At 46.9% G+C, this 27,922-nt stretch overlaps 1 protein-coding gene across 4 annotated transcripts; it reads left to right on the top strand.

The window, feature by feature from the left end:
* DOK5 (docking protein 5) lies at nucleotides 1-26,663 on the top strand. 4 transcript variants are annotated; one of them, XM_041478570.1, is made up of 9 exons: nucleotides 1-186; nucleotides 899-1,062; nucleotides 13,305-13,412; nucleotides 18,565-18,679; nucleotides 18,767-18,886; nucleotides 19,593-19,782; nucleotides 22,502-22,637; nucleotides 24,358-24,478; nucleotides 26,057-26,663. In XM_041478570.1, exons 2-9 carry the CDS (start codon nucleotides 997-999, stop codon nucleotides 26,122-26,124), a joined length of 924 nt encoding a protein of 307 aa, XP_041334504.1. In that variant the 5' UTR covers nucleotides 1-186; nucleotides 899-996; the 3' UTR covers nucleotides 26,125-26,663. The 4 variants fall into 4 exon arrangements, with proteins under 4 accessions (XP_041334504.1, XP_041334501.1, XP_041334505.1 ...); XM_041478567.1 differs by having other exon boundaries at nucleotides 868-1,062; XM_041478568.1 differs by lacking the exon at nucleotides 1-186 and adding an exon at nucleotides 410-426 and having other exon boundaries at nucleotides 19,632-19,782.
* The last annotated feature ends 1,259 nt before the right edge of the window (nucleotides 26,664-27,922 follow it).

Below are 27,922 nucleotides of genomic sequence, written 5' to 3'. Positions count from 1 at the left end.
GTTACCCGTCCCTCGTCCTTGGGAGGGGGTTCCGGAGAATCCCGCCTGAATTTCAGGCGCCCGAAAGACTTTCTGGGAACGCCACTTCGCTGGGGAGAGCTCTGAGGCAGGCGGCCCAGCACGGAGGGGCTGCTCAGGGCGGTCTCGGCGGGGCCACCTGCAGCTGCGGGGCGGTGCGGGATGGGGGTGAGGCTGCGGGATGGGGCAGCGGGGGTCGCACGGGGAGTGCGGACGGGGAATGCGGGCAGCTCTGTCCCCGCCCCGGGGCGCTCGGGGTTTGGAGCGGGGCGGTGCGGGGGCGGTGCGGGGCTTTGCGGAGCGCTCCGGGAGAGGTGCGGATCGTTCAGAGGGCGATGCGGAGGGATGCGGGACACTCGGGGGCGGTGCGGATCGCTCCAGGAGTGCCGCGGATCGCTCCACAGCGCTGTGCGGGGCGGTGCGGGGTGTTCAGAGGGGCGGTGCGGATCGTTCAGAGGGGCGGTGCGGGGCGGTGCGGCGTGTTCAGCGGGGCGGTGCGGGGTGTTCAGAGGGGCGGTGCGGGGTGTTCAGAGCGGCGGTGCGGGGCGGTGCGGCGTGTTCAGAGGGGCGGTGCGGATCGCTCCGGAGGCGCTCCGGGGGCGGTGCGGATCGTTCAGAGGGGCGGTGCGGACTGTGCGGGGCGGTGCGGATCGTTCAGAGGGCCGGTGCGGAGAGAAGCGGCTCACTCAGGGGCGGTGCGGATCGCTCCGGGGCGGTGCGGTCCCGGCCGGGGCGGTGCGGGGCGTTCGGAGGGGCGGTGCGGTGGGAGGTGCGGTCCTTCCCAGGGCGGTGCTGTCCCTCCCGGGGCGGTGCTGTGTCCCTCCCAGGGCGGTGCTGTGTCCCTCCCAGGGCGGTGCAGTTCTCTCGCTGTCCCTCCCAGGGCGGTGCTGTTCTCTCGCTGTTCTCCCGGGTGCGGCCGGCCCCGCTCGGCCATGCGGGCGGGCTGAGCGGCGCCGCCGCCGCCTGTCCCGGGCGAGGATGGCCTCCAATTTCAACGACATCGTCAAGCAGGGCTACGTGCGCATCCGGAGCCGGCGGCTGGGGGTGAGTGCCCTGGAGAGCCTGCCCAGGGCTGGGCATTTTGCTATTTATTTCTTTTCCCTGCCACTCCTTTGTCCTCTTTTTGCAAACTGAGCTGGGTGGGTTTTTCCGCAGGAAACAAAAAGATGAGGAGAGAGGAATGAAGGCACCTGAATATGTACTATATCCAGGTGTGGATGGATATATTTATTTTCTGCTCTCTCTCCCTTCAGGAGCCGGGGATGCTGCGCTGCCTCCGCCGCCGTCCCTGCCCTTCGCTCCGAGCGCTGCTCCGGGAGGAACCCGGGGCCGGGGTCGGGGCTGGGGGTGCGGGTTGCTCCGGGCAGGGCTGGGCTGAGCGCCTGGAGCCGCTCGGCTGCTCCGGTTCCTGCTGCCACTCAGGGTCTGGGCTCCTGCGTGGGACAGCCGAAGCTTTGCGGTGTCTCCGGGGCTTTTAGAGTCGCTTGAATTGCGCGAAATGAAAATTCCCGCAGCTGCCCTTAGCTGCTGGTTTAATACTGAAGTTATTTCCAGGTTGTTCTGCTGCCGTGGCGTGTTCCCGGCTCCGGCTGTGCGCGCTGGATGTGCCGGGAGTGGCAGGGCAGCTCCCCGCAGGACCTGGGCTGGAACGAGCTCTGAAATTCCAGGGCTGCTCCTGCAGTCCAGGGGCTGCCCCGAGCGGGCAGGGGATGGCACCGGAGAGCTCCGTGTCCCTGGGGGAGCCTGGCCCACGAGGATGCACCTGGAGCGAGGCTTTGTGTGTATAGAGCATTTCAGTTGGTGTATCTGCCCCTCAGGACTGGAAAGAAACTGATTTGTTGTGTTTATTAAAAGCTCTTGGGTCGGCAGTTCGGGATTTGTTCGTTTCGGGGGAGTGTCTGTGGTCCCCTGAAAGCTTTTGCTGCCCCACTGCAATTACAGTTCCCTTCTCTCGCTGTACCTGTGGGCAGTGTCTTCTCCACAGTTTTAGAAGCTTGTGTCTCCCTGGCTGCTTTGGAAACAGGAAAGATTGAGAAATCTTCCACCAGGCTGGATTTCTCATCCCTGCACTGGCAGGCACAGCTCATTCTGTAAAACCATGGGATTCTGTGACATTTTGAGGGAATGTCATTCGGAGAGCGCTTGTAGTGAATTGAGCACAATTGTGTCCTGATTCAGTCTCATTACCGAACACATGTCAGTGTTCAGTTTGCTCTGGCATAAAGGATGAGTAAGATTAAACTGTGATGCATTTTTCCACGCTGTAACAGCAAGCTCAATGAATAAGGTTTGTCTAACCCCAGTAGTTGTGAATGCTGTCAGTGCTGGTGCTTTTCCTTTTTTAAGGCTTTCCAGAGCACTCTGAGGGTGCTGCTGCTGCTGAGGAAATGCTGGATGCCCTCTCAGGAGATGTGCATGTGACAGCTGTAAAAGAGTCATTTCTCTCCCTCCTCTACTCAGTGCACACTGGGAGGTGTCTCTTAAATCACCCTAAAAGACATTAAAAGCAAGACTTGAGTCTCCAGCCTGCTCTCCCTGCAAAACTGATGAGTTGGATGTGGTATCATTAGAAAGAGCATTATCTGAAATATTCTTCCTCTTTTTCATGGACCTACAGCCTACAAAGTGTAGGTTTGCTGGCTTGTTGGGGTTTTTTATAGATCTTACACAGGTTATAATTCAGGGCTGCTTAGTTTCCAGCTTGGGAAGAGCTGGCCCACGACTTGAGAGCAGATGTGGCTGCAGATTCTTCCTGTAGCATTTTCTGTAAGCTGCTCACAGCCCTGCTGTGCAGCAGCCAAGCAGAAATGGGTAATTATGATCAGTGTGGGTCTCTAAAGGCAGGGCTGGAGCCTGTCCCTGCTCCTTGGTGCCCCTTCCTCCTGGCTGCAGGGGTGATGGGACACCTGGAGCTGGCTGAGCTCCTGCCTTGAGCAAGAGCTGAATTCAGTCTCACTCAGTGGCTGCTGTGAGCTTGGCTCCCTCAGAGGATGAGGAATTTATGCCAACAGGTTGTTTTTGTGCTGGGCAGGGCTGTGGGACACCCAGGTGCTGGAAAAGGGAAAAAAAAAATACTTCAGAGTATAAAGAGTAACTTTCAGAGAACTTCCCCACGCTGTGAAACCATCAGGAAGGACCAGGCTGCTGCAGGATGCTGGCTAACTGAGAGGGATCTCAGCACCCCCTCCCTGTGTGCAGGATGTGAGTGGGAGCCACTGAAATCCATCCCCGTGTTCTGGTGGCACAGCTGTAGTCAGAGCATTGTCCCTCCAGGCTGGAGGCAGCTCCTGCCTTTGCCTCTCTAGTGCTGTGCTAATTCCATCTCCAAGGGAACTGGGAGCAGGGCTTGGAGGCACAAATTACCTGAGAAATGGCTTTCCTGAGGAGCTGGGGTGCAGGTGCTGCCTTTGGAATGAAAGGGGTGCAGAGAAGCAGCTTGCTCAAATCCCAGCCTCTTCTGAAAGGAACGTGACAGTTCTGGAAGGCCCTACTTTGTAATTCCAAAATTGAATTTAGGCTAATTAGTTTTGCACCTGAACTCTTTCTGCACGCTTCAAACGTGTGAGTTTAATTGAATATTATTTAATAGAATAGTTTCCATAGCAACATTTGTATCACATGTGTCTTCTGCAGAGCCAAATATATTCAGGAGAAAGCTCACTCTTCCCCACTCTTTCCATCCTTACAGGGAGGAAAATAATTCCCTCAGCCAGTGGGGCTGGTGTGTCATTAGCAGTGACACACAGGAGGCTGTGTGCTGGAAAACTGCTGACAGGGCAGAAGAACCACCTCCCAGAGTTCTTTAAACCAGGAAAAAAATCAGCTTTGCTCTGGGAGGAGGGATTCTGTCAGGGACCACCAGGAGCTGTGTGTGGGGAGGAGGACACTCAGTGCTTTTGTAGCTGATAAAGGCATTTATATCTATGCATGAAGCAGGGCTTCTCTCTGTCTAAAAAGTCCTTTTTGTGCTCATGATTTTCAGATCATGCCTCATTCTGTGGTACAGGTGTGACCTTCCTGAGGGGCAGTGCATCGTGGGGATGTTTCCCTGCTGGAAAACCTGTTCTTGGCTTTCCATTTTTGGGGTGGGGGGGATGCGAACACACCTGAGCTTTCTCTTTAGGTTGGGCTGGCTCAATTAAAAATACCAATTAAAATCAAAACAGGAGCAGATATTTGAGCTGGAGGGGTTTGCAGCACTGGTAAGCATGAGGAGCTGTACCAGGGAAAAGGGAGTTGAGGCTCTGTGGAGGGTGGGAGGCTCCAGTGCTCTGTGCTGCTTCCAGGCTCACTTTTTGGGCTGAACTTCTCCTTCCTGTGTCCACTCCTGAGCTCTGGTGGAAGATGTGACTGCTGGGACTACAGCAGTGGAGCTGTTCCCTCTTTAGTGTGACCCTCCTTGAGGACAGCAATGGGATCTGAGGGGGTCAGGTTTCTGTGCATGATGGGCCTGACTGCCCCAAAACATCTTCATCACATCAGGGGGAAGGAATGTGGTGTCAGGGGTGTCCTGCAGCATTCGGGGTTTCTAATAATTCAGCCTTCAGCTTGTGACAGGGGGGAGCTGAGGCTGCCACAGCTCTGCAGCCAGCTGTTTGTTCCTGGGAAATGCTGAAGCGGTGTCAGCAGTGCTCAAGTGTTTCTGGATTGATTAAAAAACTCAGCGGAAAAAAATAATTCTTAGTTTTCTGGATTGCCTGCTTTGCTTTGATTAGTGATTTTGTGGCAGTATTAAACTTTCACCTGAAGTGAGGAGGGTGTGGAGGGTGTGGAGCCTTCCTGTGTTTATTTGAGTGTTGGGTGAGGAGTTCCCTGTGCAAGGTTGAGCTGGGAGCATCCAGCACTTTTGTCCTGTGGGTTGTTCCTGAGGAAGCAGAGCACCAATGCTGGCTGCACACCCTCATTTTGGGTGGAAAAACTTCTGCCTCGTGCCTAGAAATTTGGAGAAACTCGTGCATAAAGCTCAGGGCTTGTCCAATTCAGCAGAAACGTTTGATTGTGGGAAGCTGCAGAGAGATTCAAGCTCTCAGGGTTTGCTGTGCTTGGTTTTAATTAGAGTGAGTCCTGTGGCAGCTTCATTGAGGAGCCTGGTGCTGCACGTTGCCTGTGACATGTACTTTGACAAGTTCTGCACAGCTCTGATGCTGTGAAACCCTGTGGGAGGAGAGGTAGAGTGGGGGAGAGACAATCTGCAGGACTGGAACCATATGGTGGGAAAGATTTGGTGCTTGAATACATGTGCCAGCAAGTTAATATGAGCATTTTAGAGCCTGAGCTGTGAAAACTGGAAAGAAGAATGATGTAAGGCTGGGGGAAGGGGGAAGGAGAAGGAAAAAAGTTGCCTGTCTCTTCATTTGAAGCAGCTTTATTAATAAAACTGTTCACCTCTGCAGCTCCTTTCAGTCTGGAAGTTGGAGAGAGGGAAAAACTGAACAGATTTCTCAGGCACCAACTGCAACCTGCAGGATATTAATCCCACTGGAAATTCAGAGTTCTCCCGAGCTGCCAGATAACGTGTTAGAATATATTCACAGATATTAAGATTTCTTATTGCTTGGAGCTTGTCAGTGGCAGCAGGGATGGGATCCAGAACATTCCTGGGGAAGTTGGAGCATTCTCCTGGAGCTGAGGAGGGGAGGGATCCCAGTAAAGACCAGAGCAGCTCTCTCTGGGCACTGGGACAGAAAACTCTTTGGGTTTTCTGTGGCATAGAGATGTGGGATGAGAGGCCAGGTCTGTGTCCTTGTGGGGTCAGCTCTGGGCTTGGAGAAGGGTTTGTCCTTTGGGTGCTGTCACCCCGTGTCACCCCTGTGCTGGGGGATCAGGGTGCTCAGCCTGGCTCTGGGGGAGGTAAAGGGAAGTGTTGGAGCTCCCATGCTGGAATTACATTTTGTTTCTTTTAGTGTTTGACTTGTGGGAACAGCATGGAGTGAAGAGGGTCTTAATTTGTTCGCAAAGAACCCCTCCAAAACCCAAAAAGGACAAACCTCAGAACTACTCCTGGTTTTCCCCCAAAACATTGTACAGATCATGATTTGGAGTATGAGACTCTTGCTTTGATGCTGGCACATTTTAGGAGGAGGAATGGCTTTTTTTGTGCTTTCCAGCCTGTTTTCAGATAAATCACCTTCTGTGTTCTTTGGAAGATGAGCTGAGTTTTTGAAGTCAAGCAATCAATTCCAAATGTTTTCATGGGCTGAACTGACTCCCAAACAAGTGCCTCTTACCCATTTGCTGTCTTGTTTAAGATATATATTTTATTGCAACAAGTTTAAAGCAAATCTGACCCTTTTTCCTTTATCCCAAACACTTCCCTGACCTGCTGGTTGTGGATTCTGGCTCTCTTTTCCCTGTTTGCCTTCCTTTGGTAGAAAAACCTGTGATTTCTGGAGGTGACAGCCCCAGTCTTGCCAGGGTGTGTCAGGGATGATTGTACAGGCAGTGAAAAGAAAGAAAACCTAATAATAAACAGGTGAAATTCACTCTGTGGTGGTTCTGGTGCCTTTTCATCATCATTCCTTTCCCAGTGTGAAATTCTCCCGCTGCTGTGCAGGGGCATTGCCCTGGAGTGAGATCAGGGATAAATAACATTTTGCAGAGGCTGTGGAAACACTTGAAAGAAAGTAACAGATGCAAGGGCTGCTCCTGAGACTGACATCTTAATTTGAGCCTGACATCTTAATTTGGTGTTTGTGTAGCTTCAGGAATGCTGGGGAAGATGATGGACTGTTCCATTATCTTTTTGTCTGGCTTCATCAAGTGCTGTCAGAAATACCAGTGAGAGTTCAAGCTGTTGAAATGAATATTGGTGGTTCATTTTTTTTTTTTTTTTTTTTTTTTTTTTTTTATTTCACTTTGCTGATAATGTCACTTGTTTCAGTTCAGAAGATCAATAGGGTAAAAAGAGTGGTATTTCCCCTCAGTAATGTCAATGTAAGAGGTGAAATTGTCCCTTTACTTGCCAAGTAATGCTTGTCTGGGGAACTCTCCATGAATTCTCTGTGTCTGGCAATGGAAAATTTCCTGTGAATGTCTCCAGGAAGGTGAGGGGGGATGTTTGCTGATGTTCTGAATTAATATGCTCTGAATGAGCTCATCCCATTGAGTGGCAGACTCCTGGCACGGTGCTTGTGGTAAAATACAAGTGGCTACTCCCTGGTAAATGGAGGAGTGAAAAGCTTTTATAGACATTTTAATGCAGCTTTCCCCAGTTTGGATCTTCCTAAATGTGAATGAACTCCTGAACTCTGTATTTAATTACCCAGCTGGGACATGAGAAATTCATATGAGCTGGGTTTCTCCATGGAGCAACCTGGAAAAGGGCAGGAGGGCTGCAGGAGCCTGTGGAAAAGGGAAATACTGGCTCTGGAATCCTTGGAATTCTACAGGGAAATACTGGCTCTGGAATCCTTGGAATTCTACCAGGGAAAAACTGGCTCTGGAATCCTTGTTTTGTTCAGTGTTTCTTTAAGTCAGTATTGGTCCATTCCCCTAAATCAAAAGAAATAAAAACAAATGAAAAGGAGTTTGGTGTCCTGAGGAGGCCAGAGCTGGACACAGCACTCCAGATGTGCCTCATGGGGCTGGTCAGAGGGGCAGGTTCACTCCAGATGTGCTGAGCAGAGGGACAGGATCACTCCAGGTGTGCTGAGCAGAGGGGCAGTGTCACTCCAGGTGTGCTGGGGGGGAGTGTCACTCCAGATGTGCTCTACAGGCTGGGGAAGGACAGGATCCCTCCAGATGTGCCCAGCAGAGGAGCAGTGTCACCCCAGATGTGCCCAGCAGAGGGGCAGTGTCACTCCAGATGTGCTGGGGGGGCAGTGTCACCCCAGATGTGCCCAGCAGAGGGGCAGTGTCACCCCAGATGTGCCCAGCAGAGGGGCAGTGTCACTCCCCCTGCTGCCAGAGCCCGGTTCTGGTGCAGCCCAGCCTGCGGGCACTCCCTGGCAGCACCATTTGCTCTTTCATGCCCACTCCCTTGGATTTCAAAGCTGCTGCCCAGCAGCCCGGGCAGTGAGCTGTGCCTGCAGGGTTTGATGCCAGGAGTGCAGGGGAAATGTGGAAGGAATGGGATGAATTTACCTCGTGCTGAGACAGGGCTCGGCTGCACACCTGGAGCTGTCTGCAGGGATGGCAGGAGCTGCATTTATCACAGAAACTGCTCTGCTCTTCCTGCAGCTCACAGGTGGATGGCAGAGGGGGACAGCAGGCCAGCAGTGGGAAGTTATTCCCATTATCCCATCTGCTGTGGGATGCTTGCAGGGCATTTTTCACCTCGGCTCTCCAGGCAGCTCCTAACAAGCATCATTACCCGAGTTTTGCAGGGTTTTTATCCTGTTTTCAGGTACAGCTGCAGCCCTTCTCCCATGGCTGGCTTTGGATGCTGGCAGCTCAGTGCTGGAAAAACTGTTTTACTGACAGAAAGGCCTCGTTCCTGTGCAGCTTCTGCCCTTTTTTTGGGTCTCCTTAGGTGTCATCTGAAAATTACGAGTCCAGCTCTGAAATGCAACAAGTGCAGCTCTGAAATGCAGCTCCCACTGGTGTTTGTGTGCTGTGGGGGGATGAAAAGGTGAGTTGTGAGCGAGTCCAGGCAAGGGGCAGGTCCCAGCTGTGCCCGCTGGGGACACCTCCCTGCTGCCCTGCTTAGCAGGACTGTCCTTGGCACAGCTGGGGTGGCTGTCACCCAGAGCATCCCATGTCCTAATTAGCGAGCTTTGTGAGCTGTTAATGAGCTGCAGCAGTGCCCCACAGCCTGTAGAACTGACAGTCAGATACTCTGGCACAAAGGAATCAGTGCAGACCCTGTTGTGCAGCTCCCTGATCCCTCACAGGGCTGATTGCCAGGGTTGTGCCATGGCTGGCCCAGCAGGGCAGCACACCCAGCTGCAAATCCAGCTGCAAATCCAGCTGTGCTGCCTGCACAGAGCCCAGCTTTAGCCTCCAGGGGAGCCTTTACTATTTCTCCTCCTCACTTCCAGTCCCAGGCTGATTCTCTCCTATCCAGTTTCATGCCCAGAATTAACTGTGCCCGTGTACAAAGCTCAGCAGATGTTCAAGGAGCCAAATCTGATACTTAGCTCCAGCCTGGCTGGTTTTTTTCAGCTGTCACTGCCAAGGGAGGGTTTCTGCTGTAAATGCTTCTTGGCTCTTCTTTTGGAATGGCTCTTCTCTCCCCTGATGGCCTTAAGCAGCCCTGAATTATAACCTGCTCTGTGTATGGTCTATAAAAAACCCCAAAAGCCCATTCTTTATTCACATAACTGGTTTTTATACATTTTTACAGACCTTGTGGGTTAGTAGCTTTCTTGCCAATCACTTTATTGGTCAGTAACAAGTTGTTATCCTGTATTGATTGGTCAAACTCTGGTGTGTAGTGCAGGGAAAGTTGTTTGTGAGAGATAGTTTTCATTTTTCTAACAGTGTAAAACCAGTTTACACAGGTGCTAGTTGTTTTTCACCCAGGAGCAGATTGTTATGTTAACAACTGCTCACACCAGGATTGCTTCACATGGGAATTGCAAAGTGCCAGCTTGCCTTAGAAGAAATGACAGGCCAGCCAGAGCAGGCTGATTTTATGAAGCTTTTCTTGATGATTTTTCTCTCTTACTGCAACATTCCAGTACTTCATCACTCTTCCAGTAAAAACCTTTTCCTGACACTCAGCCTCGCTGATGCTCCCCAGCTCTGGGTGCCTCAGACAGTGTCACAGATTTCAGGGCTTTGGCAGGGAATCTTCTCTCTGGAATCAACCCCGTGTAGTCCTGAGGGACCAAAAAACCCCAAATAAATGAGGATGTAGGACAAAGCTGCCTTCTGGTTACGGTGTCAAGCAGGAATGCATCTGTGGGTCCAGTGCAGCTCTTGGTGTTTGAAGCTGAGGCTGGAGAAAGGGCTCTGAGCCTGAACCTTGAACAAAAATCCCACTTCTGGCTGGTGTGATTCCAGCTGGGGAGGGGAGAGCTTTGGAAGGGAAAAGCCCTCAAGTGCCTGATGCTTCAGAGCAGTAGCAATCTGTTGTGACTTGCATTAGCAGGAGTTAGAGGTGCACAGATTGCTCAGGGTCTGCCAGGCATTTCTCTGTGCCCTGGCCAGTGCCAAAGCTGGGGTTTGTGACTTGAGGAAAAAACCTTTCTGAGTAGCACTGTGCGCTCTGAGAGCAATCAGAAACAAAATTACAGCCTCAGTCCCTATTAGCAGCTGTGGCTGACTCTGCTGTAAAACATTGATGGTGGGGAAGGAGGGAGGTTCATCCTTCCCCAAATGTGTTCTCAGGGGAGAAGGAAAATCGAGCTGATTTTCTGTGGTGCCCAGGAGAAGGGAACAGCAGGATGCAAAGCAGCCTTGATTGATGCAGTCATGGTGAGCTGGTGCAGGGAATGTGGCTCACTCCTGCCACATGGAATGGGTATTTTGGGACAGAGAAATTGCCTTGCTGCCAGGAGCAGCTCTACAGACAGCACGTGGGCAGCTCTGCTGCTGCTTTCACACAGCCCCTGCTCCCCTCTGCAGGCATCACCCAACTACTGCTGGACACAATTCCACTCAGAGACCTCCAGGGATTTTTTTTTCCCCATGATCCATCTCTTGGACATCACCCAACTCCTGCTGGACACAATTCCACCCAGAGACCTCCAGGGATTTTTTTTTTCCCCGTGATCCATCTCTTGGTAATTGTTCCATGCTTCTGTTGTGGCTTTTCAGGGTGAGATTGGCCTGAAGGAGCTGCTGGGTAGGAGAAGGAGAGGCAAGCTGTAATTTTATGGAGGAAATAATTCCAATTAAACAGTTTGTGAACTCTTAGGAAGATTGTGGGTGTTCTCTAGGGCCAGCCAGTCCTGTTCAGACGGGAGACAGAGCAGAGCTGGTGGTACCCAGAGCTCTGTGTGGAAGCAGCCCTGCAGCTTTCCATGGGAGCAGATTCCTGGTGGGATGGCACAAAGGAGCTGAGCCTGGCTCTTGGCACAGCTTCATCCCGTCCCCTCCCGAATTTCCTTTGCACTGGGAATGATTTCAGGGCTCGTTTCCCACCTTTGGACCATGAAGTGATAAATTAAGACTTTTTCCTTAAATAGAAGAATGAAGATGCAAACCCTGGCTGGTTGCCTGTGTGAACTTCCCTGTTGGAAGGACCTTGGACTGGAATTCCAGCCCACTGGAGACTCCCTGCCAAAGTCCAACAAAAACTCCAATGGTTTTCCTGCAGCCCTCAGGGTGAGAGCTTCTACCAGCCTTGGGTAAAGGGGCAGCACCTTTTTTCCTATAAAATTTAAAAAAGAGGCAAATTTCAGAAGAGACTGAGGAGTTTCTTGAGCGTTGTGCTGTGCCTTTACTGTTTTATCTCTTTCTGGAGGTTACCAGAGTCACAAAATTAAATCCTGGCAATGTCCCAGGGTTTCTGGAGGCATCCCAAGCTGCTTGGGAGAACTTGCAGCTCCTGCTTTGGAAAAAAAGCAAAGTTTGTGTTTGTTTGACAGCAAGGTCAGTGTCCCTGGAAATGCAGCTCGTTGGAATTCTTGGTTTTAGGGCAAAGTGCAGAAAAACTCAGCAGAGGAACAGACCAGGGCAGCTGCCCCTGGAGCTTCACTTGTCCTCAGAGGAGGAATTTGCCAGATGAGATTTTGTGCTGCTGTTTGTGACCTCTGGGCCCCTCTGAAATAACAAACAGAAATTGTTTGTATTGGTAGTAAAATCTCTGTGCTTTCCTGGAGTGTGGTGGAAGCCACAATAACAGTATAATAGTATCTTAGATACTAGTAATAGATAATAGTATCTTAGTTTTTCAAACAGCCATTTTAACCCTCCTGCCTCAAGATGTGAAAAATAACATTCCCCCCTCCAATTTCTAAATATTTGGCCGTTTTCAGATGTTTATTTAAATCGGTTCCTGAACAGAAATAATGAGGGTCGAGGCACAGTAATGCAGATTTCAACTTCTGAATTCAAACCTTGTGTTTCTTATCATGTGGAATATTCCATTCCATGCTTACTGGGTGGGATAATTTGTGTTTCATAGATAAGGAGGAGCATTTGAGGCACTAGGAAATGCAGGGCTGGTGGTGCTGTGCTCACTGAGGAGCTGAGGGCTGCCAGGTCTCCCTGCCACCCTCATTTCCAGGGTGCTCCAGGGTTTGGCTCATCACCCAGCACAGCAGCCCCTGGTTTCAGATTCCCTCTCTGCCTCAGAATATTCACAAATCCCCAAGCTGAGAAAATCAGAAGAGTTTTTTTCCGTTTTACTCAGCCATACTAAGGAATAATATAATGTAATATATTATAATATATGATAATATATTATAATATAATATATTATCATATACATAACATAATATGATATAATATAGTAATTATGTATAACATAATATAACATAATATAACATAATATAACATAACATAATATACATAACATAATACAATATAATATCATATAATGTAATAATTATATATGACATAACATAATATGACATAACACAATTTAACACAATATAATATAATTTTAAATTTTGAGGTTCACAAGGGTGTTCTAGGGAGAAATTTGGTTTAGATATTCTACTTTTTAGTGGGATTGGTAATGAATTGTGAAAGATTTGGAGAGATATTTTGTGGTATTGGTTCATTGTTTACTGGTAAATCGACTAAACAGGTTGAGAATGGCTTTTTTTGGCTTGAATAAGTTAAATAAATGGTATCTAGGTCTGATGACTGGGCTGTTGTCATCACTGAATCTGTGCTGGGAACCACTTGCTGAGGGCCTGTCTGGTTATTTTTTTGTTTTGCTCTTGAAATCCCACTAACTTTGGTGGCAGCTGGGATTTATTTCAGGTGTTGCTTTGGAGTTGCTGCTGGAGAGTGGGCTGTGAGCAGCTGGCAGGGCTGGTAACTCTGGGAGGGCTGCAGGGAAGGGTGGCAGGAGAGCTGGAAAAGGTGGTTTGAAAACCAGAGCCTGCCCCAAATGACTTGGATTTAAATTCAGTTAGACCCTGGGAGCCAAATCTTGGGTTCTACAGTTAAATAATCTGCTTTTTTCATTGCCATTATTCAGTTCCTGCTCCTTTGTGTTATTCACAAAATGCACAGAGTTCACAAAATACAGAAGTCACAAAAATACTCCTCACACACAAGAATTTCTGGCTGGACCCAAAGAAAATAGATGGAGCTCCCCAGCAGCCTGGGCTTGTGTTCCCTCTAAACTTCTGGGAGTGCACAGCTGATTCAGGATTTCACTTCTCTGTGAGTGTTGGTGATGTTCAGGTCAGTGGAGATGCCAAGTTTATTCTTTTTGTCTCCAGATTTACCAGAGATGCTGGTTAGTGTTCAAAAAAGCTTCAAGCAAAGGGCCCAAGAGGCTGGAGAAGTTCTCAGATGAACGAGCTGCTTACTTCAGGTGCTACCACAAGGTAAGGCACGAGGTTCTCTCAAATTTCCATTACTTGATTACTTTTATTGCTTACTAAAATCTAAAGTTTTGTGTATTACTGAAAATTGAATTTTTTTTTTTTTTTAACTCTTAAGGTCCTAAACCTCTGTGTGTGCTTTCATTCAGTAAAGCAGAGGCAAAATAAATGTTCTTTGTAGCAAATATCTTGCTAAGCAAGTGGAAAATGACTTTATTTGTTAAAGCATTTGGCATTCCTCTCCTCGGACCTTTAAAATCACATCTGAAATACTCTGCAGTGGCTCTTCATATTTACAGGAACAGCCATCCCAGGGAAGGTGGGAATTCCAAAATTCCAAAGGCACCTGGAGGTTCCCATTTCCTGGGATTTTGCCTCTGTGGAAGCCAGGAGGCAGCTGCAGACATGAAGGACATTTTACAGCGGTGCAGAGCTCTGCTAAACTCACTGCTGTTAAAAGAATGAAGAATTTCCCCCCAGGCACTGCTCTGGAATGATGCACATCTCACATTCACCTGAGAACTTCCATGTGTCATTCTCCTGGGCATGGAGGTGGAAATAAGAAACCTTTTAATTGATAATAATTGCAGGCAGAAACTGCAGGTTAGGAATTGTGGGCATAAATTCCCAGGAGCTGGAGGCTGCTCTGCACTCACTGACAGACATTTGGGAGGAGATCCTGGGGGAATCCTGCCTCTGAATGCCACAGAACCTGGAATTGATTTGCCATAAAACCCCTGGCTATTTCTAATAAGTCAGGCCCAGAAATAATTCACATTTCTATTAGGCAACTTTCAGAAATAATGAGGTTTTATTCCCTTTGTTGTGGGAGGGCTGCACAGTGTGTGCAGGAACTGCAGCCCTGTGTCAAACACTGCATTTATTTTGTTATAACTCTGTCAATAATTGATGCAAATCTGTGTTTTTCCCATTGTGTCAATGCAATATGTGAGTAGCACTTGGGCAATGGATATGATATCCAAGAGGAGCCTGAATGAGCATGGAATTTCTTCTCTTCTTTCATGAAATTCCACAGGTTAGCACCTGTTTGCAGATGTTTAACCCACAGCAGCCTGGATGTGCAGAGCAAAGCACCATGGAAAGCCTCACTGGCTCCATGAAAATCTGAAAACTGAGTTCAGGTTTTCATGAAAATCTGAAAATTGAGTTCAGATTTTCATGAAAATCTGAAAAAACCTGAAAATCATGAAAATCCCTCTGTGGGATTTTCAGTTTTAAGCCAAGTTTTGTCTCTCCTTAACACTTACTTCATTTAAAACTGCTGCTTCTCCTACCAGTTGAATTTCTGGATTTCTCTGGTAGCTGATTTGACAGGAATGAACAAGGGTCAAAGTCCAAAATGAGTCGCTGAGAACTAACACACAAATTTGGTGTGGTTTTTATCAGAACTTTGCCAATCATGTGGACAGGACCCAGCTCTTCCTCAGGGACACCTTCCCCTATCCCAGGCTGCTCCAAGCCCAGCCTTGGACACTTCCAGGGTGATGAAATCGGGAAAATTCTGATTTTCATTTGGATTTTGAGAATATTTTCAGGCAGAGAGGGAACTGGGATGGGATGTTGAGAGAGGCTGTTCTCTGGTTTAGAGTCATCAGCTCTCCAAACTGACAGGGCTCCTTTATTTTTAACAAACCTCCCTGAGAGGGAGCTAATGAATATTAAATGGCATTTCTGGGCAAAATGTGCTCATTTGTAAAGAGCACAGGTGGATAAAAATGCAGGGTTTTTTTAAAATAAGCCTTGTAAATGTGTTGAAATTTAAATTTGAATGATGGAGCTTCTGAGAGTATTAAATATGAGCTGCTGGAAAAAGAGAACTTGTCTCTGCTGCTCTGTAGCTGAATGATTCTTATGGAAATCATAGTTAATTATTGATAAAATTATTGATAACCTAAAATTATTGATACAATAATTGATAAAAATACAAAACCTGAAGAGCCCTCACTCAGCCCATCAGTCCTGGGAGAGGTTTAATCCATCATAAAACGCTAAAGGGGGGAAAAGGAAAATGATGAATGGAGCTCATTTTTCAGCAGCACCTGCCTCCTTCACTCAAGTGTTCCCTTCTGGGGCCTTGTCCTTTTTTCTGGGGTGGATTAAAGTGCAAGATTTTCCTTGATTTGTTGGTGCAGAGGGGCTGGCAGGGCCCTGCTTGTGGTGGCTCCAATCCCTGGGGCTGAGGATGAAGCTCCTTTCCTTCTCCATTTGAATTTTGGGTCGCCAGCACTGTCTTGCTGCTGCTTCTGTTATTTTGGGGAGTCCCAAATGTTTGCATCTGAGTGTGTCCTTGTCTTAGCTCTGCACAGGGCCCGAGTCTGGGCATCCTCACCAGGGAGGTGTAAAACAGAAATAAGCACTTTTTTTTGTGTAATATTGACCTTTAAATCCTTTCTCATCTAATCTTGCTCTGTTTTTTAAAAGTGGAAAGGTCACAGTGCCCTAAAATAAAGGAATGTGGGCACAGTCAGCTGGGATTTATGGAGTGAACTGGGAATTTGCATACACAAAGCAAATTGCCCACCTAATTCCTTTGGTCCCACAAGGGAGGGAAAATAATTAGAATTCAGGCTGCAAAATCTGCACAGAGTTGCTTTTCAGGTGAATGTCTGATTTTCACTTGTTAAAAATAAATAAGCAACCACAAATTGCCACATTCTTGAATAAATAATACTGGAGGAAGGAAGAAATTCTTATTTCTTTTGACTTAGGGATGTGCCAGAAGAATCCTCAATATTCCAATAAAAACTGAACTAATTGTTTCCTGCTGACAGGAAAACACTGAGCCCTCCAGGGCTGAGTTTTAATCCCATTGTATTAATCTTGCCTTGAAACAGCAGGAGTCATTTAAACATTCATTTAAAGTCAGTCATTTAAGCAGTCTTTTCTGTCTGCTTATGGAATAATCCATTTGGAAAATTAGATTGTGGAACTTGTAATTGTTTTCCAGGCAAAACTGTATCAGTGGCAAATGAAATGTTTCCAGTCTGAGCACTCTGCTGAGGAGGAGCTGTTGAACATTTATTTTAATGAGTGCTGTCACTTAGCTGGGAGTGAGGCACCAGGTTCAGGCCTTCAGCAGAATTAAAGGAACTTTTCAGGGGGTTTTGGTGTCTGCACTGAAATTCCACCCAGGAGAGTTCTGTGGAATGCTTGTGAGGAGGAGAGAAGAAGAAAATGAGAAGAGAAGAGAAGAGAAGAGAAGAGAAGAGAAGAGAAGAGAAGAGAAGAGAAGAGAAGAGAAGAGAAGAGAAGAGAAGAGAAGAGAAGAGAAGAGAAGAGAAGAGAAGAGAAAGAAGGAGAAGTTCGACCTGGATGAGCTTTTAGGTCCCTCCAACCCAAACCCTTCCATGATTTTATATAAAATTAAATCTGTTATTTATACTCAGCAGGTTAGAGATGTGCAGGCAGGAGTGAGCAATAATATTTTCCATTAAATGTTCCCCTGGGGTTTCCTGGGAAATGTTTTGTTGGTTCTCATCATGGGGGCAATTTTCAGTAAGCCAAGACAGAGCCACGAATCCTTAATTAAGATTAAAACCCAGGGTGCTTGGGAAGCGTTGTGCAGGCAATAAATGCAATCCCTGGTGTGATGCTCTGAGTGCTCCCCATCCCTGAGAATCCTGCACTGATTCAAACAATACTTGGAATGCTGAGGATCATTTCTTGGAATGCTTTTTGGTGCAAATGGGAGGGATGGAAGGAAGAATTTTGGCTGAGTGGATGTGGCAGGCTGGAACTCTGCTTGTTCTGCCAGCTGGGAAGTGACTGATGGATTAATCCCTGCTGCTGCTTCAGACCTCCCTCACTGCACAGCTCTGCAGGTATTTGAGTTTTTAATCTAATCAAATGCATTTCAATTCTGTGGATTGTCATTTTAATCCAAAGGAGGTTTGGAAGGGAGAAGGAGGGGAGAAATATGCAAAGAGAGGTTTTAAACCTCAACAAAATGTCATTTTTTGGCTTCTCTGTTAATACTGTCTCAGGTCTGGTATTTGTGGTGTAACCCCCATTTTAGAACTCAGTTGATAAATGTACATTAGTTTTGATCTCAGATAAATAAAACACACATGAATTAGACTAACCACAAAAACATTCGTTTTGCAAGAGCCTGGCAGGAGGAGAGCTATTTTAAAATGCAAAATTAAAAAAAAAAAAGGGGGGAAAAAACCCAAACTTCAGCCTCAAATATTTGCAGGTGTTTGCTGCCTGCTCTGCTGGTTCCAGGAGCGTGGGGTGTTTGCAGGCTGCAGTGGCAGCTCCAGGAGGATGTGCCAGACAGTTTGGACCATCTGTGGTGCCAGGGGGGCTGGGCAGGGCAGATATTCTGATTTTTCCAGAGGGCTTCTGTCAGATTGTGCCCTTTTCTGACCCAGAGCTGGGGCAACTGAGAGGTGTTTTAAAAGCTTCGTTCATGCTAGAAAAATTAAATCACTGTGTTGTGTATTTTCTGAAGCTGTGCACAAGGTAATACCAATTTTATATATTTTTGGTGTAAAAGCTATTTTTCCAATCATTGTTTGGCACCCAGACAACAGAAATCTGTTTCTGAATCTTTAACACTAAAACACTTTCTGATAACGAAAACTCTGACTTTATTTTTGCCTTTTTTTTTTTTTTTTGAAGTGAACCAGTCTAACAAATCCTCAACTTTCCCTCAATAAAAAATATAATACAGAGAGCAGCTTTTCAGCAGTGTTTTGCCCTCCGTGCTGGACCTGGCAGTGCTGGAGCTCCACGTGGGTGAATCCCTTGGGTTTCCATCTCCACCTCTCTTTGCTTCTGCTGCTCCAGGTTGGTGTTTCTCTGCCCCTCGTGTGAATATTGCTCAGGCTGGAGGCAGCTTTGGTTCCACCTCTCCCTTGGCTGCAGTTCCCTCAGGATGGTGTCACACTGATGTCCTGGAGAGCTGGAGGACGTGGCTGCTGCAGCTCCCAGTGGAGGATGGAATTTCCCCTGGGATTTCCGAGGTGGCTCCTGGCCAGCCTGCATCTCCATCACAGACACTCAGAGCCTGCTGATGCTGTCTCACCTTTCTCTCCCTCTTCCTTTCCCTTCTCTCCTCCCCTTGCCCAGCCAAGAATGGACAGATCTCTTGCCAGGCTCCTCATTAAAATCCCAAATTGTGCTTTTCCAGGTCACAGAGCTCAATAACGTGAAGAATATCTCGAGGCTGCCCAAAAGCACCAAGAAACACGCAGTGGGCATTTATTTCAGTGATGACACCTCCAGAACCTTTGCTTGTGACTCAGGTGGGTCAAATGGGAACCCTCGGAGCACGGAGTGTGAAATTGTAAATATGATGTACCTACACGCAGATTTTCTGGGCATTTCTGCAGAGCTTGAGGCAGATGAGTGGTGCAAGGTGCTGCAGATGGAGTGCCTGGGAACACGAATTAATGACATTAGCCTTGGAGAGCCTGACTTGTTGGCATCTGGAGTAGAGAGGGAGCAGAGTGGTAGGTACAGAAATACCGACCTTTTGAATTTTTAATTGCATTAATTTCAAGCCTTTTAGAGTGTACATACGGGTATTGGAAATAAAGAGGAGCAAAACTGTTTTTCCAAGCCCTCTTTGCTGTTTTGGGGGGTTGGTTTTGGTTGGCTGGGGGTTTATTTTTGGGTCTTGCTACCAGAGATAATAAATAAGTTATCTAGAATTATTTTGGAGTAGCACTTCCCTTTCTCAGATGAGTTAGTTGCTCCTGGAGATGGGAACTATTTGTTGTGTGGTTTTCTGGTGTGATGTCAGTGGCTGAGGCTTTGTAAAGAGAATAATAAATAACAGTAATTGCATGCAAAACCTGAGCCCGTGGCTACTCCACTTCCCTGTGCAAATGAGCTCATTACCTGCACAGGCAATGGATTTATTCACAAATTGCTCACAACTTTATGAGCTGTTTGCAAATACCGGGATTATGCTGGTGCACTTCTCCTCAGGCTCTGAGTGCACACACAAATATTTGATGCCCTTTGGGTGCAGCATTTGACTGCCCCCAAACGTGGGGCTTACAGAGCTGCAGGAAGGAATTCTTTGTGTGGGAATGAACAGTTCTAAGTGGAAGCAATAGTAGAAATAGAGATGGAAAATAGGAAATTCCTTGAATGACTTGCACATGTGCTGCTGGGCAGGGATTTTAGACTAACCTTTTGTTTTTCTCCCAGAGAGATTCAATGTGTATTTGATGCCATCCCCTAATTTAGATGTGCATGGGGAATGTACCTTGCAGATAACATTTGAGAATATCTGTCTTTGGGACATCCAGAATCCCAGAGTCAAACTGGTCTCGTGGCCACTCAGTGCCCTGCGGCGCTACGGGCGGGACCCAGCCTGGTTCACCTTCGAGGCAGGCAGGTAGGTCACCCTCTGCTCCTGCTCTGCCTTCCTGGGGTGCCTCAGCCTCCTCCAGAGGGTTCCCAAGGATGTGGGAGCTGATCTGCAGCCAGAGGCCAGCCTGGATCCATAGCTTCAAAAAAAAAAATGCAATTTAAGTGTTGAAACAAGTATAAATCCCCCCCATAAAAACCCAGTTAAAATAGTGAAACAAATATAACACCCCTGGAAAGCAAATTAAAATGCTGAAGCAAATGTAACCCTGCACAAAAACCAAATTAAAATGCTGAAAGAAATGTAACCCCTCCCAAAACAATGCAATTAAAATCCTGAAACAAATATAAACCTCCCCCAAAAAATACAATTAAAATACTGAAACAAATATAAACCTCCCCCAAAACAATGCAATTAAAATCCTGAAACAAATATAAACCTCCCCCAAAAAATACAATTAAAATACTGAAACAAATATAAACCTCCCCCAAAACAATGCAGTTAAAATCCTGAAACAAATATAAACCTCCCCCAAAACAATGCAGTTAAAATCCTGAAACAAATATAAACCTCCCCCAAAACAATGCAATTAAAATACTGAAGTATGTATAACCCCCCCAAAAAAAACCATATTAATACATTGAAACAAATATAGCCTCTCCTAAAAAATACACTTAAAATGTTGAAACAAGTATAAGCCCCTAAAAAGCCCAATTAAAATACTGAAACAAATATAAACCTCCCCCAAAACAATGCAATTAAAATCCTGAAACAAATATAAACCTCCCCCAAAACAATGCAATTAAAATACTGAAGTATGTATTATCTCCAAAAAACCCAATTAAAATACTGAAACAAATATAAACCCTCCCCAAAACCAACCAATTCAAATACTCAGACAAATATAACCCCCCACACCAATTAAAATACAGAAACAATTATAACCCCCCTAAAAACCCCAATTAAAATACTGAAACAAATATGCAGCCCAGTTAAAATACTGAAACAAATATACACCCCTAAAAAAACCAAATAAAATTTGTATTTATTGTTTCAAGGGGAAGACAAAAGTCTGCATTACTCATTAAAAGTCCAAAAGGGGAAGACAAATGAATCCTGCCTGGCACAGATTCCAGATAGAGCCTAAATATAAAAAATCTGGGTTTGTGCAGGAAATCTGCAGAGCTTTTGCACTTGTGAAGGACCAGCTGAGTTTGGAGAGAGCAACCCAAGCACAGCCTGGGGCAGTAAATGCACCAGGGCTGCACACAGGCAGAAATGATGCCCTTCAGTTTTTGACTTTTTTTTGGTGTTCCCTGTGTTCTTTGCACATTACATTTGCAGCTCTGTGGCCTGTGGTATCAGTGGCTGCTTTTCCGTGGCTTTTCCCTTGGCAGAAAATAAAAATGAATTCCAGATCTCCAAGTCCTGGGGGCACAGGGCCCCGGTGCTCGTTTGGCTCTTGCTGGGAACCAAAGCTGAGAACAACTCCCAGAGATGTTTCATGGGCAGAGCACAGCCAGGGCCAGGGGGCACTCCAGAGATGGGGTTTGACCTGGGGGGAATGGCAAAACTGCATCACCTCTTGTCCTCCTAATTGGTGCTTTTTATTAATTATGTTCATTTCCTAAAACCTATAAGATGTCCTCACCTCTATGGGGTTGGCTTTTGTGGACATCATTCCACAACTGCCCCTGGATAAAGATCCACTCTTACATTGTCTCCTTATTCAAGGATCCCAAGTTTAATTTCCACGTTGAGAAAAGACAGAAAAAAAGGTGGAAATAACTTTGTTCCCTCCAGATTTCCTCCCCGTTGTGTGAGGGCACTTCAGGGCAGCGCGGGGAGCTTCTGCTGGCTCTGGGTGCACCCTGTGGGGGTGGACATCATTCCACAAGTGCCCCGGTGGATCTTTATCCACTCTTACATTACCTCCTTATTAAATGATCCCGAGTTTAATTTCCCCGTTGAGAAAAGACAGAAAAAAGGTGGAAATAACTTTGTTCCCTCCAGATTTCCTCCCCGTTGTGTGAGGGCACTTCAGGGCAGCACAGGGAGGTTCTGCTGGCTCTGGGTGCACCCCGTGGGGGTGGATTTTGTGGGCATCATTCCACAAGTGGATCTTTATCCACTCTTACATTACCTCCTTACTAAATGACCCCGAGTTCCATTTCCACGTTGAGAAAAGGCAGAAAACAGCTGGAAATAACTTTTTTCCCTCCTGATTTCCTCCCCGTTGTGTTGGGCACTTCAGGGCAGTGTGGGGAGCTTCTGCTGGGTCCTGGTGCACCCTGTGGGGGTGGACATCATTCCACAACTGCCCCTGGATAAAGATCCACTCTTACATTACCTCCTTATTAAATGATCCCGAGTTTAATTTCCCCGTTGAGAAAAGACAGAAAAAAGGTGGAAATAACTTTGTTCCCTCCAGATTTCCTCCCCGTTGTGTGAGGGCACTTCAGGGCAGCGCGGGGAGCTTCTGCTGGCTCTGGGTGCACCCTGTGGGGGTGGACATCATTCCACAAGTGCCCCGGTGGATCTTTATCCACTCTTACATTACCTCCTTACTAAATGACACCGAGTTCCATTTCCACGTTGAGAAAAGACAGAAAAAAGGTGGAAATAACTTTGTTCCCCTCCTGATTTCCTCCCCGTTGTGTTGGGCACTTCAGGGCAGCGCGGGGAGCTTCTGCTGGGCCGCAGCTTCCCCCTGCCACTGGGCTGCCCTGTGCTCGTCCCCCGGCAGGATGTGTGACACGGGAGAAGGGCTCTTCATCTTCCAGACCCGGCATGGCGAGGCCATCTACCAGAAGGTGCACGCGGCTGCCCTGGCCATCGCCGAGCAGCACGAGCGGCTGCTGCAGAGCGCCAAGGATGCCATGGTAGGGACACGGCTGGGGACACTGGGAGGGGACACGCTGGGCACCCACCCAGGCTGGGCTGCCTCAGGGGGGTTGATGTTGTTGTTGTTGTTGTTGTTGTCGTAGTCGTCGTTATCGGTGTAATTGTGTTTTGTTATTGTTACTGTTCTTATTGTTGTATGTTACTTTACTATATATTATTATCAAATTTATTATTATTCTTAAATTTATTATTGTTCTTAAATTCATTATCATCATCATTTTTATTATTGTATATTACTATTACTATATATTATTCTTAAATTTATTATTTTTCTTAAATTTATTATTATTGAATTTATCATTCTTATTATTGTATATTACTATTACTATATATTATTCTTAAATTTATTATTTTTCTTAAATTTATTATTATTGAATTTATCATTCTTATTATTGTATATTACTATTACTATATATTATTCTTAAATTTATTATTTTTCTTAAATTTATTATTATTGAATTTATCATTCTTATTATTGTATATTACTATTACTATATATTATTCTTAAATTTATTATTATTCTTAAATATATTATTATGCTTAAATTTATTATCATTGTCATTATTATTATTATAATATATTACTATTATTATATATTATTCTTAAATTTATTATCATTCTTAAATTTATTATTGTTCTTAAATTTATTATCATCATCATTTTTATTATTGTATATTACTATTACTATATATTATTCTGAAATTTATTATTATTCTTGAAATATTATTCTTATTATTGTATATTAATATTACTATATATTATTCTTAAGTTTATTATTATTCTTAAATATATTCTTATTCTTAAATTTATTATCATTCTTAAATTTATTATCATTCTTATTATTGTATATTATGATTACTATATATTATTCCTAAATTTACTATTATTCTTAAATTTAAATTTATCATCATCATTATTATTGTTGTATATTATTATTACTATATATTGTTCTCAAATTTATTATTATTCTTAAATTTACTATTATTCTTAAATTTATCATTATTATTACTACTACTACTACTATTATTATTATTATATTCTGCTTGATTATAAAATATAGAGCAATCTGTATAACTGGAATTCCTGTTCAAGGATAAAACCAGCAAGGACATGCACACGGATTGGTTGTGGAAGAGATAAAGCAAACTGAGCAGAAGCTCAGTGCCCACGGCCAGGAACAGACACACAGCCCAGTCCAGCCTCAGACCCGGCCCCGAGTGCAGTTCTGGGCCCTGCAGTGCCGCCGTGCCCGGGGCTGCTGTCCCAGAGCTGCAGGCTGGCCCTTGTCACTGCACAGGGGAGAGAACGATGCCTTCTGTCTTATCAGAAGGCTAAATAATTACTTTATTATTCTACACTATGTACATTTCATCTAAACTGAGTCTGCCTTGCACTCACCCTTGCTCACAACTGCACAGAGCCGCACTCATCTCTGACTCTCTCGTGACTCTCTCATGACAGTCCAGATTCACACACACACTTGGCCCTGATAGAACATCCTCACTCTGGGTGAAAAATCTCCACCTTGCATTCCACTCTGGTACAGCACAGGCACAGCAAGAGATAGGAATTGTGCTTTCGCTCTCTCTGAGGTTCAGAGCATGTAAATCTCAGAAATATTCTTGGGAAGAACTGTGCCTTGCTTTTCTCTGTGAGGAGAATGTGGCAACAGCCCCTGACCCGTGTCGTGCCTTGCAGCTGCAGCTGAGGAGGAGCGAGCGGGCAGTGTCACTGAGCACCGTGGTGCCCCTGCCCCGCAGCGCCTACTGGCACCACATCACCCGCCAGCACAGCACCGGGCAGCTGCTGGGCCTGCCAGGTAAGGACACTGCCAGCGGGCACTGCCCCAGGGTGGCACTGAGCCACCCGTGACACTGCCCCAGGGTGGCACTGAGCCACATGTGACACTGCCCCAGGGTGGCACTGAGCCACATGTGACACTGCCCCAGGGTGGCACTGAGCCACCCGTGACACTGCCCCAGGGTGGCACTGAGCCACATGTGACACTGCCCCAGGGTGGCACTGAGCCACATGTGACCTGTCCCAGGGTGACACTGAGCCTGACTGCTGCTCTGCTCCATGGGGGTGGCATTCATGGGAGTGACACTTACAGGGGTGGCACTCACGGGGGGTGACACTCAGCCTGAATGCTGCTCTGCTCCATGAGGGTGACACTCTTGGGGATGGCACTCATGATGGTGACACTTGTGGGGGTGACACTCATGGGATGACACTCAGCCTGAATGCTGCTGTGCTCCATGGGGGTGGCACTTGTGGGGATGGCACTCATGGGGGTGGCACTGATGGGTGGCACCCTGCTCGGCTCTCTGGGGACAGGCGTGTCCTGTTGGCACAGAGCTCGGGAGTGGCACTCGCCTGAACCCTGCTCAGCTCTCTGGGGACAGGCGTGTCCTGTTGGCACAGAGCTCGGGAGGCTGTGGCCAGCAGGAGCAGGACAGGATTCCTGCCCTGCACCTCGGCTGTCCCAGCTGAGGTTTTGCACCACGGCTGGGAAGGTCTGGAGCACAAATCCCGTGAGGAGCTGGGGGTGCTCGTCCTGGAGCAGAGGAGGCTCAGGACAGACCTGCCCCAAACTCTTCATGCTTTTTGTGCCCCTTGGCTCCCCTCCTCTGCATGGCTGCCTTGTGCTGAGATCCTTCATTATTCATTTTGTGTACTTGTTAAAATTCAAAACAACCACATCCCCCAGAGCAGGGACATGAGGGGAAATAAAAGGAGGTGCTCAGACCTCAGAGGAGCTGGGCCAAAGTCAGCACCGTGGAGTTGTGTTTGTTTTCAGAATTCAAAACCCAGAAAAAACAAACAAACAAAAATATTTCCTTAAAGGAAATATTTTTCCCGGTTCTTTCTTTCCAACACTAGAGGGGGCAGGCAGCCCATGGAAAGCTCCATCCAGAGCAGGGATGGAGGGGAAAGCAGCGCTTCCCTGCCTGCTCAGAGCTGTTCCATGCGTGGGGGCATGGCAGGAGGAGCTGCTGGTGGCAGCCTGTGGCACAGTCTGGCCCTGCTGTGCCCTTCCACAGAGCCATTAATTAAATCAGTGATCCAGCATGGAGCTGGCACGAGGGAAATAGACTGCAGGGGTACAAACCACTTGTTATATGTTTAGAAAAACATCCTGCTTGTTAAGAGTGGGAAGAAAGGATCTAAAAGAGCATTTTTACTTTTTAAATGCAAGCCAGAACTTTGAAAACAAATTAATTTACTTTTCATAAGTTTCTTTCTGAAGGAAGGGGCAAAGAAAATCTGTGTGGGTATTTCTGAGCTGGAGCAGCACATTAAGCAGGGTTAGAGTGAATTAATTGATGTGTGTGTAAACCATGGCTGGGGTGCTGTGTCTAACTGGGCTGTTCTGTTTCCTCCTGGCTCTCTGAAGATGTTTCCAGCCCGCTGAAGCTGCACCGCACGGACACGTTCCCAGCCTGCAGGTCAGAGCCCCGATAGAAATCCAGGCAGAGCTTCTCAAACTCTGTCCTCCGGCCAGCTGCCCCAGGGCACGCCAGTGCTGCTGACAGCCAGGGCTGGGAACGCACACAAGTTCAGCCTGGATGAAGAGTTCTTGCAATACAAAGGATTTTTTAAACTTTGCCAAAAGCAGAAACGCTTCTGTGGATGCTGGGGAGAGGAACCAAGCCACCAAACCCTCTGGTGTATCTTTTATATACACTGGACAGAGAAGAAATCACTCCCTAAACACTTCCCACTGATTTTGTATGATAGGTATGTTGTAAATATGTGAGACTCCTGCTGTAGTGTGGTTATTTTGTCTCCTGACACTGGTTTGTGGCAATGCTTATCTTCAGTTATTCCCATCATTGTTACCCTGTTCCTGATCTCTGGAATGGTGGCCAGTTTGAAGCAGCTCTTGGATACAATTTTTCCTGTTTGAAGACTTGATTGATTTCTTTTAAAAGAATCTCCTCTTTCCTGTATTTATTTCCATCTCTGTAAACATTGAAAATAAAAAAAAAAGTCCCATGCAATTTGTGGAGCAGTGTTCGTTTCTTTTATTTTGTCACTCAATTAGCACAAGCTAATTTTCTTCTAGGCCAGAATCGTGGTCTGGGACTTTGAGTTAAAAAAGGTAAATGCTGGATTTCCAAGTGCAGGAATGTTGTGGAACAGAGCTGGAGGGGAGGGAGGCTCTCAGGGAAGCCAAACCCTGAGGGTGGTGCAGGCAGATGCATTTCTGAAGGAAGTAAAATCAATCTGCCATCCTTGTGGGACGTGCCCCACAGTGCAAAGATAAGCTTAATTTATTGTAAATGAGGATTTTGTTCATCCCAGAGCTGAACTGCTCACACCAAGAAGGGATTGAAAGGCATGTTGTGACTAATAAGTCTTTATCCTCCAGGTTTGCTTCTGCTGATGCATCCCCTCCCTGGCAGCAGCTGCTGTTTCATCTGGAGATGACATTCCAGTAAATGCTTTTATTCACCTTTCACTCATGCAGTGATTGATAGAATGCAGCTAGCCGTGGCTGAACAGTCCAATTACACAAAAGACCCAAAAAAAGCCACTCTAACCTTGGCCTTTAAATGAAGGGTCATTAAATCAACCAGCTCTGAGATTATTCTTGCCAGTGAAACTGCCTGGGAAGGCTGGGAAACAGCCTGGGACTCACTTTGCTGTGAGTCACTGGGTGGGGATGGCACAGGATGGAGAAGCTGCTTGGGTTTGATTTTTGGTGGCAGCACGTGAAGTTATTTTCCATCCCTGCTGGCTCAGAAAGCTGAGGGGATTTGCTGCTCCTGGGGGGAATGGCCTCCTGGCAGTGGGAAGGGCTCCCTGAGTTTGGAGCTGGCTCTTCAGCCTCCATGGGTGCTGGCACACCTGGCAGGAGCTGCCGTGGATCCTCCAGGTGCTTCTGGCTGGAGAAGAACTCAGAAAAGGTGCTGCAAGCCCTTTGTGGGGCTCTGGGCTCCAGGGCTCAGTGGGTGCCACATCCCTGAGAATTCCTCATCTCCAGAGACTGCCCTGCACAAAAACAGCCCCTCACCAAGGGGTTGGGCTCTGGGTAAAAAGGACAATAAAAGCCAATTTACAGACTGGTTTCAGTTGCCCCATGGGATTCCTGCATGGCCTTTTTTACATCCTTCAGCCTCAGGGAGATGCTGAACCCCTGGGCCCTTTCATCCCACAAAATGCACCTGCAGGCCAGAGCAGGGGAGATGGAAGGATGTGTGTTAGGGGAGGGGGAAAAGGGAGCAGGGAGGAAGAGTGGAGCTGCTCACCCCACTGC

Source organism: Pyrgilauda ruficollis, unplaced genomic scaffold (assembly GCF_017590135.1).
Source record: "Pyrgilauda ruficollis isolate IOZ18807 unplaced genomic scaffold, ASM1759013v1 scaffold45, whole genome shotgun sequence".
Taxonomy (NCBI): Eukaryota; Metazoa; Chordata; class Aves; order Passeriformes; family Passeridae; genus Pyrgilauda; species Pyrgilauda ruficollis.
This window is presented reverse-complemented; position numbering and strand designations above follow the sequence as displayed.

Coding starts and splice junctions, on each gene's coding strand:
- DOK5 (XM_041478567.1), top strand. Junction 1,063..13,304: donor TCCGGAGCCGGCGGCTGGGG/GTGAGTGCCCTG, acceptor TTTTGTCTCCAG/ATTTACCAGAGATGCTGGTT. Junction 13,413..18,564: donor ACTTCAGGTGCTACCACAAG/GTAAGGCACGAG, acceptor GTGCTTTTCCAG/GTCACAGAGCTCAATAACGT.